At 41.0% G+C, this 13,635-nt stretch overlaps 1 protein-coding gene across 1 annotated transcript in view; it reads left to right on the top strand.

Moving 5' to 3' along the window:
* csnk1da (casein kinase 1, delta a) overlaps positions 1 to 8,856 on the top strand; it is a 56,008-nt gene extending 47,152 nt beyond the window's left edge. The window contains exon 9 of the mRNA XM_036590416.1: positions 6,535 to 8,856. Coding sequence (XP_036446309.1) covers positions 6,535 to 6,585 — 51 coding nt within the window. The 3' untranslated portion in view covers positions 6,586 to 8,856. The remainder of the gene's footprint in view (positions 1 to 6,534) is intronic.
* The last annotated feature ends 4,779 nt before the right edge of the window (positions 8,857 to 13,635 follow it).

Below are 13,635 nucleotides of genomic sequence, written 5' to 3'. Positions count from 1 at the left end.
GAGGGAAGGCATAGATCAAGTGTCGAATGAAGGCCCTCGAGTAACCCCTTTTCCACTGATAAGGTGCCAGAACCGGTGCTTTTTAAGAACCCCGTCTCGCGTTTCCGCCGGCTTTCGAGACGAAAGATTATGTAACTGGGAGTCGGTGGTGTTCGGCCAAGAATTCAGCACATCATGCTCACCGTTTTTAATTACGCACCGTCCAGCACTGCGTTAATCCAAGTACACCTCTGACTTTCCTTAACAACTTTCCAATTTGTCTTGAAACTGAGTCTGGTTTCTACCACAGTCGGTTCCGTTTTGCTGCTGTTTTCACTCGTTTTTTTTTTTTCCAAAGAGACATGGAAAATAAGTTGTTTTTCTTCTGCTGCTTCTCTTCCTCCCTTTCTATGGAAGATGGCAGCTCCACTCTTATAAACAACTTCATCTGACGACGACGTTACCTTTCCTCACGACGTCTTGCATCGCTGCTTCTTTGGTTCCAGATCTGCAGGTTTTGAGGGTTTTTTCCCTTTTTCTCCCCTCCTCGAAATTGTGCACCGAAACCTTGCTGGTGGAAAAGCTGTTTAAGTTGGATTTGTGGTTGATTTTGGTTGAGACAGTTCGTATCTACATGAGATGGGGTTGTTATCTCGCGTACGTAGGATGGTTTAGTTTTCTTCTTTTTGCCAGTTTTGCTTTGTGGGTTCTTGCCTACGCAAATGACTCAGACGGAAAAAATTAAAGCGTGTGAACAAAATAAATTCGCTGCACCAGATGCCGGCTGTTACTCTTCACAGATGGGCCCTGTTTGAAATACTGCTGGATTACCCCTCTTCAGTATCACCAATATTAAAGCTCCATTTTAACCTGAGTGTTTGGCTGTTGAGCCAAATGCAGTTGAACAGAAACGCTGAGGGCTGTAACGGGGTTTCTGCAGGGAGTGATGGAGCTACAGTTCCTGCTCAAACTGGAAATGTTCTCCAGCTTTTGAAGCAATAGTTCAAAAAAAAAAAATCACTTTTCCTCCTTGTGTTAAATATAATTGATCAGCCAAGACATGCTTTGTGTTCCAAGTTTGCTTCCTTTTTCTGTTTTTTTTCTTTTTGTAGATTTTTGAAGCCTAATTTTTGTCTTTACTTTAGTCAATGTTTACAGATAACAGAATTCCAGGCAAGTGCCAAGCAATTTGAGTTTACTTAAAGGGGAATCTTTCAAAATTTCTGCCTAATTAATTGCTTAAGATGTAAACAGAGTCGTTCAGAGTGGTTTGGTGTGAAACGCTCTGTTCTACAGAAACTTACCGAGTCAGAACTGTTCACAGTGGTGGTGATAGGAACCAGATGTCCACCTCTAAAAGCTCCCTCACAGAAAGTTCCTACATGAAATGGTTATGAATTCACTGCCTGATGACTGAGACACTGTTTTATGATAGTTTTCTACATTTTTTTTTTTTAAATCGATTCATGGTGGAGGGATACATGCAGGCAAAATGGTCCCCAAAGAAAACTTATTATTTCAGATTTTCCACTATTTTCCATCATCAACATTCCATATAAACTCAGAAGACTCGTGTAGGTTCACTGGTGGTTCTGGATAGTAAATAAAATGTCTATATTTGTGTTGTAGTCATGGCGACCCCTGGTTCCTATCACCACCACTGTAAAGACATCTGGACCATTTCACACCAAACCACTCTGAATCACTCTGATTAAATCTCACACACTGAATTACGCAAAGAACACTTAATCTCTCTAACTCCACACAGTTTGAGGCAAGTATGTGATTCATTTAGCATCAAGCTAGTTGCTAATGAGCCTGTATTACCTGTCCACTTCATTAGCCTCATAGCTTCAGTGCTAAAACGAAAGACTTCAGACATGGCAAGGCTGATTGGCTACACCTGGGGTAAAGGGTGGAACCGTGTAAATTATCTTTTAAACTACCACTTTAATTCAGAGCTGATTACTGAATTTCAGTGCCGTTCTCTTCGCTGTGGGAGATTTGGATGCAGATTGACTGTTCTGGAGGTTTAGACTGTTCCTATAGTGATGTAAATGTGTCTTTACGCAAGGCAGAAGCCCACAGAGAGCTGACCATATGCCCGCTCCACAGGCAGTTTGGATCCAGTGGAACTGGGTCAGCTTCCTTTGCGTAGCCAGAAGATTAGCACTCGGCTGTGTTGTTCAAACCGGCACTGTTGGAGAGGCTTTACCGGGCCATCCTGTGCAGTGATACTCGATTAAATCCATTCATTCTGCTCTCCGGACTCTGATGCAAACATAGGTCTTGTGTTGGACGCGTTTAAGGCGTAATGCGTAGCGTGGGAACAAAAATTAATCAGTGCACTCTGTGCATTTTGCCTTTACATGGGCATGCGTTCCCCCCGGCCCATCTGCTGGAACTGCGTCTATCCAATAATACTCAACAGCAACTGCCAGGAATCTGTCCATCTGTAGCTTTCACTGCGTAACTGATTGGCCTTTTTAGTAAAAGTCTCAGACGGTTCTACTGGAGGTGTATCTAGAGGCCTGAGTGAGTTTGTTTATATGTTTGTTCTTTAAATAAGACATTCCAGTCCATAAAGTCCATATATGGAATCTAAACTGGCCTGTTTTGAAGTAATCGTTTTTGTGATGTCATGAAAACCAACACATTTGCGTTTATTTATAAAATTCTTAGTTCAGGTCCTAAAATCTGATTGGCTGAGCCGCGTTTGAAGCCGTTGTGAAATCCACGATATACGCTCACCTTTGACCACTGCACAGTGACTGAACTCTATCACTGCGCCACAGCATGAAAAACCCTTCTGCTGTGAATGGAGTAATCTTTGACTCTAATGCTGCTCACACGGAGCACCGAGTGTACTGAAGAAGTAAGAACCCGGTTTTTGTTTAAACTGAGGTGCTGGCACCTTATGTTCTTAATTAGAACCAGGCTGGTCAGCTAGATAACAGGCTAAACAGCTCCATCGTTAATATTGCAGGCTTGAATTAAAGCGCTTACAGTGTGATTTACCGCAAAACTGCAGTATAAAAGCCTAAAAATGCCACTTGAATGTCTTACATGCTTCAAACATCGGTGTTTCAGTCAGGAGTCGTGTCAGACCCAGGCTGAATCCCAAACGGCTCTGTACTCCCTAAATAGTGTTCTAGCTATGAACGTTTAGAAATTCTAGACTCTCAGCCAAACAGTGCATCGTTTATGGAGTGTGGATGTGTCTGAGTCCCAAATGAGGACTTCTTAGCTGTATTCTGCTCTGTTGGGCTGCAGGATCCAGTATTTAAACTCCTACATAGTGCACTTTGTAGGGAGCAGGGAGCCGTTTGAGACTCAGCCCCAGTGTGAGAAGAGGGGCTGCTGGATTGGTGCTAAATAAGTGACCAAAAAGTGCTTATAAAGCGAAGGTTTTTACATTAAACAGTGCTGTTATCATATGTTCATTATTATAGGACAAAAAATGTAAAAGTTCATGAAATGACCGCAGCGCACAACGATGGGACAGCTGTACATTCTCCTCTTTCAGTGGTCCATGGTTGCTTGGCAATGACGCCATACCTTAGAGGAACTACGTTTCTTGGCGGAAAACTTGTTTATGCCGATTATTATTAATAATAGCTTAAATTATTTTCTGCAAAACTTTGTTTTTTATGTTGGTCACCGTTTTATAAAGCAGTAAGCCACCTGAGGCAGTGTGTTAGTGATGTTATCACAGGGCAAGGGAGCTTTAACACTCCCTTCCCGTTATAGAATCACAGTAACACACAGCCTCTCATGGCTTATTGCTTTAGTGGAATACAGTGGTTTAGCTCCGCCCATTCATGCTAATGTCATAAGGAGTAAACTGCTTTTTTTAAGTGGGACTTAATACAAGGAAGCCAATAAGAACAGAGCTCATTTACATGCATCAGTCAGACAAAGTAGCCTTTAATTCTGAGGGATAAAGAGAGGCTGAGAAATGGTCATGTAATAATAATATTATTGTTTTTGGTATAAAAACACAAAAACGTGTGATGATTAAGCTCTGCAGTTAAAGCTTTGACACCGAACACGTCTTGGCTGACCGACTACATCCAGCATCAGAATGAATATTGTGTCCGTTTAGATGTTTTCACGAAACTCTTCCCTTTAATGTTGAACCCAAACTCCACCCCTGAGTGTGGCTCAGAATATTGATGTGATATTCTGCTGTGCAGGTTTGCTCTGCAGCGCCCCCTGCCTGTGTGCTGGTGTAATACCGTAGGCCTGTGTAGCTGCTTGGGTGTGGTGTGGTTTGGTTTCTCTCTAACCTTAGTACAATCTCTACTTGCAGGCTTCAGGTGCACATTTGGAACATGCACTCTGAGTCTGGAAGTCTGAAGATTGGAGCACAGCCCTTCTTTTCCCCTTTAACTCAGTGCTTGGACCTGGAGTGCTGATCTCTCTCTCTCTCTCTCTCTCTCTCTCTCTTTCTCTCTCTCTCTCTCTCTCTCTCTTTCTCTCACGCATGCATTATGTGATGTGTGCTCGGCCTTTGCTGCCACCTGCACTGTTTTTACACGTTTGCAGTGTTTGATGTGTAAATATTGCTTCTGTTTGGTGTTTAAGAGAACAGCTTTCATTGTTTTTCTCTTTATCATGTATGAAATATTTTTGTCTGTATCGTGTTGTAAGAAGGTTTTTTTACATTTCTAGATTTTTTTTTTTTCTTTTTCTTTTTGCTATATTCTTAAAAATAAAGGCACCCAAAAAGGTTAAACACCCAGTACCGTAGATTAGAAGAAGCACTTTTGGTTCCTAAAAGCACCTTCCAATACATGGTTCTTCTAGAAAGAGCCCATAATCTGTGAACATTATGTGAAGGTTTATTTTAAACCTATAACAGGTTCTTCTCTCTCAAATATTTATCGAGCATGTTTTTAGGAAGCTGTAAGTTGTCCTACGCTCAGAGCCTTTTTTGGCACCTGAGTCAGTGGCTGATCTGAATTTTTTAAAAGTTTAAAAGTAGCTTTTTAAATTTGTATCAGTTTATTATATTTATCATATGGATATTTCTTGTTTTAATACAGTTCTTTGGTATTTTTGTCTCCCCTTTCAGCTATTTTGTACAAAAACATTTCCAGAATGATCTTTTTCTTAGACAGTTTAACCCTTTTTTAAATCCCCCAGCTCAACTCTGTCTGGCTCAATATTAGTTTTGAGTGTCTCACCTTTAGCAGCTCTTTTGTTTCCTCCGTAATGGCAGAGATGAATTGCCGCCGCCCTCTAAAGGAGAGAAGGCACTCGATTGGCCGAGGCCTGAGCCCCGATCCTCCTGGGCCTTCTGTTCTCTCTTCGCTCTGTCAGGGCATCATGAAAAATGTATTCTCCTTTTCTCCTTCCAGCACTTGGTCATCTCTCCATCTTTTTTGTTCCGCAGATAAAAGGCCCACTCATGCCTTTCAGTTCAGAAGAGCCTTTTCTCTGCTTTTGATATACATTTATTTACTACTTTATATTATCTCAACATATAATCATTCACACCCTCCCCCTTCTCTTTTCCATATGCTTAATATTCATGAGACAGACTGTGGGGGAGGGGCTCGGAGGGCAGCCCCCACCAAATATCCAATTAAAATAAATTCAGTAGTCATACATGCATGCGCACTTAATTACGCTGCTCATAAACAAACTCCTTTAATGCCAGATCAGAGCTCACATGCCCTTAGGGCCTCTTGGCTTCCCTCACCCTGCTCTGGTTTGATAATTATTGGCCTTTTTTATCCTCAGAAAGTAGTATTTTAGGCTTCTGGGCTCAGCTGAGCCGCCCTACAGTGTTAAAGATGTTCAGAAAATGAGCATGTCGAGGTAGGACTGAGCAATATGGGAAAAATATAATGCTTTTACAAATGCAATACCTTTTCCTGATACATTGTACACATCAGTGCTTTGTTTTTCTGAGGTTTGAACTGACAAAAACGAAGCAGTTTAAAAACTGAATACAGTATTTATTGTTCACTCGCTGTCCTCTGAATCGTTTCGTTCCAAAATGCATCACGTCAAATTTTCACTGTTTTATTAATAGAACTGATTTTTCTGTATACTGCTAACAAGTTTGAGCGATTACCTTACTGACAAACCTCTTTATTTAAGGAGAACATGCCCGTTTTATGAATTTAATGTAGGCTGAAAATTTTGATTTTCTAATTTTGTGGGGTGATTTTGAGATAATAAGGTGATGGTAAAGGTGTCTGCAGTGATCAATTAGACATTGTGGCCCTAAAATAAGACTGAAATTTCTAAAATACACATTTTGGAATGATCTCTGACTGTAACAGCACATTATAATATATATATACAGTTTTAAGCTGATGAAATAAATATTGAATCAATACTGTCTGAGCTGATATCCTGAGGTATTGAGAAACTTGTATCTGTGCTTCCCTTCCTGCTCCTTTTTGGTGAGACGTACTGTAAAAAAGGAAGTGCTTTAACATTTTGTGTCCTGTAAAACTAATCCAGCTCTAATAAAGCTTTACTGTGTGTGTAACTGAGTGGTGTGTGTGTGATATTAACTGTGTTTATTTCCCTCCGCAGGCGCTTTCTCGTGTCACCCCCAGTGGCCTGCAGTCCGCTGTACCTCGATGAGACCCGCACAGGCCACCAGGGGGCGCCAGCAGCCCTTTTTTCTGCACCAGGACTTCTCCAGCATCTGCAGTCAAACCTGAGCAAATCAAAGCCAGACAGACTTTATTTCTTTATTCTTTTTTCCAGCGCAACTGAATCCAGTCACTCTGAGGGAGGGATGGACAGCCACACTCACTCTCTCTATCTCTCTCTCTCTATCTCTCTCTCTCTCTCGCTCACATACACAAACACGTTCTCACCCACCAAACGCAAACACTCCAAAAAATAAAAATGAATCGGAGCACTTCGACCGCTGTGCTCTTTCTCACGGCTCTGCGTGGGCAAAAGTGGCCTTTCCAGCATCTGTCCGTCTTTTATGCGGTCCTGGAGTGACCCACAGCCCAGCGCACGTAAACAAACACATACGATACTCCAGCTCACCCTCACCTGTTGCAAAAAAAAAAATGAGATAAAAAGTACTCAGCTCAGGATGGAGCTGCTCCGATAGCCATCGACGTTGTGCTTCTATACATTTTTCTTTTTTTTTTTTTCCTTTTTTCTTGTTTAACAATGATTAAACTCAGTTTTCGCAGGCTGTGCGGCCTTTTGTTTGCATCGAAAATGCATTTAAGAGCTTCTAGAACTGCTTATGGAAACTGCAGTTTGAGCTTTGAGGTGGTTTGCATAAGCCAGAGAGTAGATTTTTATTTTTTTTTTAAATCAGATTTATGAGTGCTTTGACGCTGTCCAAATCAGAATTTTAGGGTTTTTAGACGTCAAAAGCGAAGACATATCTGGTACATGGGGGGGAGGATCTGATTTGGCTGCTCGTCTGAACGAAGCCAGCTCTGAGACTCGTTTATTTCCTGTAGGCCGGTTTGTTCTTTAGGTATTGGTGTAGTTTAGGTGTTTGTGTAGTGAAGGCCAGCCGAGGGAAGACGAATTAAAAAAAATAACGAACTCTGAATCGGGGATTGTAAACACACCAATACCACTTTAGCATCATGCATTTTGGGTGAAATTTTTTTAAAAAATAATTTCTTGATCCCGGTCAGCCTGGCGCTCTCTGTCCACTTGCTCACTGTTTTTTTTTATTTTTTTTTTATTGCATTCCCTGAAGCTGTGGAAAGCTGTGAAAATGCCTGTATTGTGGAAACGTTCATGTTCATGTTACTGTTTGTTTCAAACTTGCAGTCAGAGATGGAGTCCATAGCACAGGCGAGCGTGCGGACGAGTGCGGGTGTGTAGGATGCTCTGTGTTGTGTGGAAATATATTTTTTTTTGTTTTGTGGGGGGTGTTTGTTTTTGCTTTTGGCTTTTTTTTTTGTTTGTTTGTTTTTAATAAAGGACTCCAGCGTGTGTGGATTTTGGGGCTCTGCGCAGGATGGAACAGCATTTAACTTGAAAATCCTGCTGAATTGCGGCCAGTTATGCATTTGTAATTACACGGTTATGAATGAGTTCAGCCAGTCGAAGCTGATCGAGCTCAGTTTTGTCCTCCGAGACGGAAACGCGAGTCGTCAGCACCCTTTAAAGAGACGCCCATCCAGCGTGTCATGGTTTCTTTCTTTTAAAAATGTCTTCTTTTTTAAATCGAGTTTTATTTACTGAGTGTTATCCAGGCTTTTAGTACCGTTTTCCCCCCTCGTCTCATTATTTTCGTTTTCTCCAGGTGCTTCGAGCTGTAGAAGAAGCAGAAAGGCGCGCACGGCCTCTCCAAGTTCATCGTTAGTAGAGCATTTAGGCGTTTTCCGTAGTCGGGATGGGGGGTAGTGGTGAAAATGAAATTATTCAATTCTGTTATGTATATAGGATGTTTCTAGTGATGGCGAGGTACCATTTTTACAGCATAGCCTCTGTCTGTCTGTCTCTGTCTGTCTGTCTGTCTGTGTGTAGTGTGTGGGGGAAGATGGTAGCGTTTAGAGGGATGAGAGGGACTTTGTTCCGTTCTAGATTTGTTAAGTTAGACGTTTTCTCTCTCCGGTGGTCTCACAAACAAAAAAAATGAATAAATAAACAAACAGCTCCCGTACTGGTGTAGTTTTCAGCGTCACTTTGGGATCAGCCGATTTTCTGGGTTTCTCTCTCTCGTTTCGTTTTTTTGTTTTTATCTTCAGTTTTCTCTTTGCTGGTTCGTTTGAGCCGCATCACCCAATCACCACACTGTGCTGTATCAGATGGAATTATGGGAAATCTTCCCACTCCGGAAGATTTTTTTTTTTTTCTCCTCATTTGTATTGCCACTGTATTTGTGTATTTTAAATTGTGTAAATAAATTAATAAGTACTTGTATCTTCATTAGTCATGTTTTTTGTGTGGAGTTATGATTTTATAAGGGCTGAAATGAATCAGCAGAGTCAGGGTGGATGATGTGTGGCGTAAATATCACAGTAGTTTTTAACTAGTGGTGGAAACCCTCAGGACGCAGTAGATCTTAGCTTATTTTTAGTTTTTATTTCATATAATTATAGTGCTTGTTGCATTTAAACTCTTATAAATTGGATATTCCCCGTTCTAAAATCTGATTGGCTGAGCCATGTTCAAACCGCTGTAAAATCCATGATATACACACTCCTATGACCGCCTCACAGCAGCTGAGCTCTGTATCACTGCGCCACGTCACGAAAAACCCTGGGGCTGTTAATGAATAATCTTAGACTCTAATGCTGATCGCATGGAGCACAGTGTTATGATGAAGTAAGAACCCTGGTTCTGTTCATACTGAGGGACTCATAACTTATTTTCTGATCTAGAACCAGGCTGCTCAGCTAGACAACAGGCTGAAACAACTCCATCATTAATATCACAGGCTTGAATTAAAGTACTTACGGTATGATTCACTGTAAAACTGCAGTATTAAAGTCTAAAAATGTCACTTGAATGACTTTTTTTGATATAACAGGGGAAATAGGAAGAGGCCAGACTCCTCATAAACCGGCTCTGCTCTAAAAGTGTTTCAGACAGAGGGTGAATAGAGATGTACAGTATGAGGGAAATGAATGTTTTTGGAAGCATCTAAATCTATTCGACCCTAAGAATACCATTATGAACACTGCAAATGAGCACGATAGGTCCCCTTTACCATTTAGTAAAAGATAAATGAATAAAATAAAGCCATAATTGGCTGCTGTCCAATCAGCTACTTGTTATTATGCAGTTTGTGGTTACTGTACACACGCATGGTGGTGATTGTTCACAGACTCTATAACTGGTTTTAGTCTTTTGTTATGATCTGTGCAGTTGTTCAGTGTTCTGGAACAAAGATGATGCATCATCATATCAGTCACTGGTTCAGGCACTTGGCCGTTCACAGACTGGCCACTAGAGGGTGCTGATGTAACTTAGTAGAACTGACTCCGTTATACTTTTCTACTGGAATCAGAGGTGCAGAATGAAATAGTTCAGTGAACGTGAAGACCTTCCCATACAATGAGTCAGAAGTGTTCACAGTGGTGGTGATAGGAACCAGACGTCCACCTCTAAAAGCTCCTCACAGAAAGTTACTACGTGAAATGGTTATGAATTCACTGCCTGATGACTGAGACACTGTTTTATGATAGTTTAGAGAACTTAAACTCCATTCATGGTGGAGGGATACATGCAGGGTGCTGTGAGGCAAAATAGTCCCCAAAGAAAACTTATTATTTCAGATTTTCCACTATTTTCCATCATCAACATTCCATATAAACTCAGAAGACTCGTGTAGGTTCACTGGTGGTTCTGGATAGTAAATAAAATGTCTATATGTGTGTTGTAGTCATGGCGACCCCTGGTTCCTATCACCACCACTGTAAAGACATCTGAAGGTATTTTTGACAGTGAAATTCCCTTAAAATCTCTTATTATAGATTTACAATTAGTCTTATTACATACTAGGGCTTATTATTCAGTAACTACAGTGACTTCAGTGCAAACTGGCTGAGCTGCTCTTAGATTATAGACGTGTAATAGAACTGTGGGCCTGCTGGTGGGCCCTGGACATTTAACAGGGTTAATAACCACAGAATTGGTTATGTATCTTATGAGTACAGCTTGTGAATGTTTATTTAAGAACACAGGTGTTTGTAGACATTTGCTAACAGCAGAGATCGATATTAAAACCATGGAAAAATCAGCTCAGCATTTAAATCTACAATAAACTAAATAAATTCTGATCATTTACATGTTCTAAGGCCCCTCCCCTTTATCTAACACTAACACACCTGATCCAGCCAATCACAGATGTCTGAAGATGGTACTTAGCTGGAGCAGGTTGGAACTACACCCTGCAGGGCGGTAGATCTCCAGGACCTGGGTTGGTGACCACTGCTGTAGATGTGATACAGTCTGGTTTAGCCAACCTAGAGTCTTTTACCAGTAGTAAGTTTTTTGACCACAAAGCCACTCCTGGCTGGGTATTTTTGGGTGGTGGACCACTCCCAACCTCGCAGGGATGCTGCTGTGGTGGTCTTTTTCCAAAGGGGAATGTTGTAGAGACATTGTGCAGCAACAGATGGCCCACAGCAGTGGTCACCAACCCTGGTTTTGGAGATCTACCTTCCATCCAGTGCCAATCTGCCACACCTGCTCCTGCTAATCAACTTCCTCAGAAGGTCTTGATTGGCTGGATCAGATTCATTACTCTTAGATAAAAGGGGGAGTCGGCTAAAACGAAACTGTGCAGCAAAGCGGATCTCCTGAAGGTGACCACTGAACTATGGTCTGTAACTTTAAGCTTGTATAATGGACCTGTAGGGTTGGTGTTTCTGATAAAATGGCCAGTCTCAGGGAGGAGTAGGGGTGGCCGATATGACAAAAACATTATGTCACGACGTTTAAAGACATTTTCACTGTACGCATCATGATATTTCATTTTTCAGAGATTAAATAAGTTGGAAAAGATAAAATATAACCTCAACTGACAAAAACAAAAACTCAGTAATAATAAACCTACAATTACAGTGATTCTAGTCAAAGCACTAAATCCATTTAAAGGCCTAATGCTCACTTAGTGATGAAGCATGGAGTTAATTAATGTTCTTTAAGCACTGACGATATGATCCGCAGTGTGCTCAGGAGAGCGTACGCTGCAAAAATGATATCTTAGTGTAAACATCTTAAATGTAGTGAATATCTTATGAGACTTGTAAGAATAATTTGAGATTATTTTACTTATTTATAGCTATTTTGACCTGTTTTTAAGCAGTTTTATCTTATAAAAGTGTCTAATTCCATTGGCAGATCATGTTACTTGTTTTTAGCATTATGTCTTGAAAGCAGTAAATCAATCTGCTAATGGAATATGACACGTTCACTGGATAAAATCACTTAAAAGAAGTAGAAATGTACAGAAAGAGGTGGAATAATCTCATAATATTCTTACAACAGTCTCATAATGAGAGATATTAGATTTACTGACTACATTTTAGATGTTTTCACTTGGTGAGATGTTATTTTCTGCAGTGTATTGTGACATAATTCATCACGGTAACAATACAGTATCATATTAGCCTCCCCTGGGGAGTTTTTAATAACCTCAGTGCCCAGAAATGTTCTCAGTGTGTTTGTGCAGCCTGTATTTGTTTTTAAATGCGGAAGGAAAACTGAGCTGCTGCATCACATCCTGCGTTTCTTGTTCCTCTGATAAGCTGAACTTTACAGCTCAGTTTGTGCCGTATTTATCACCGCTGCTGTTGCGGCTCTCGCTTCTCTGTATAAACTGCCTTTATCAGCATTTGAGGCAGAGCTGCTTTGTGTGATCCTCAATTCTAAATTCAAATTCCAGCCAGTAGAAAAATGTAGACGTCACATATCACTGCTGTCGGAACAACAACCTCGTATCTCCGACTGTACAGGAGAAGGAAAAAACACACTTTACTTTCAGTGCAAGTCAATGGAACCAGAATTCATCATGAAATTTGCAGACAATGTAAAGGTTAACGGCATTTTCAACTGAAAAATGAGATACGAGGTTTCGTTCCGGCAGCAGCGATGTTTTTATTATAGTCCCTTTTTGTGTATTTTTGTGAATGGTTTCAGGTGTCGGTTCCACAGGCGGTTTGTTTGGGTTTGGGGTTTTCTTGTCTGTGTTTGTCTTTTGTTAGTTATTTTGTTTGGTTGAGTTGAGTTAGTGTCTCTCTTAGAGTCAGTTTGTGGTTGTTTGTTGTTTTGGCCAAACCCGACGACAGACTGGTGTTTAACTGTTCTACTGTATTATATGCTTTCAGCTTTTAGTGGTTTTTTGACTCATTATTAAACAGCTACACCAGGCCTGTCAGACTGGGGACGTTCCGGGCCAAAGTGCTGTGGAGATCAGCGTTTCCCCTCATCTAACGCTCTGAGTTCAGTTCAGTAAGGCCTTAATCAGCTGACCAGCTGAATCAGGTGTGTTTAATGAGACAGTGAGCTGAAGTCTGCAGTGTTTTGGCCCACCAGGACTGGAGCCTGATACATGTGCTCTACACACACTTGCACAAAACATAAATTGCTGCTTGACCCTAGACCGGGTCATAACAATAATACAGCCTCAACTTACATGTGTGGATGCAGTGTCGGACGGTGTTTATTAAAAAAGTGTTCCAGAGCTCATGCAGTGATCTCCATCACAGACCGATGCTGGTTTTTAATGCGGTGCCATCCGAGAGGTCAAAAGTCAGTAGCTTTGCCCTTTCCGTACAGAGATTTCCGGATTCTCTGCATGTTTTGATGATATTGTGCACTGTGAAGATGGGAAATACCTTAAATCCCTGCAAATGCTTATTAAGGAACGTTATCCTTAAACTGTCGAATTGTTCGCTGGCATGTTTTTGGCCTCGAGCCGTCCCTCGCTCATAAAGATCAACATTTCACAGCGATCCTACTCTTAAATTACTCCTGACCCAACTTTTCTGGAGTGTGTTACAGGCCTCAGTTTCCAAATTAGTGTATATTTACAAAAAATGTGCTAAAATATTAAATCTTTGTACTGCTTTTCGTTTAAAAACAGTCCAAAGTGGATTTACAAACAACATCTTTTTGTCCTCATTGCATTTTATATACTGTCTCATACAGCTTTGAGTCACCAACTGAGCACCGGTGCTGTGTTTTAATTTG

Source organism: Colossoma macropomum, unplaced genomic scaffold (assembly GCF_904425465.1).
Source record: "Colossoma macropomum unplaced genomic scaffold, Colossoma_macropomum, whole genome shotgun sequence".
In the NCBI taxonomy this organism is placed as follows: Eukaryota; Metazoa; Chordata; class Actinopteri; order Characiformes; family Serrasalmidae; genus Colossoma; species Colossoma macropomum.
The sequence above is the reverse complement of the archived record's forward strand: the minus strand, read 5'-3'. Positions and strand labels throughout refer to the sequence as shown.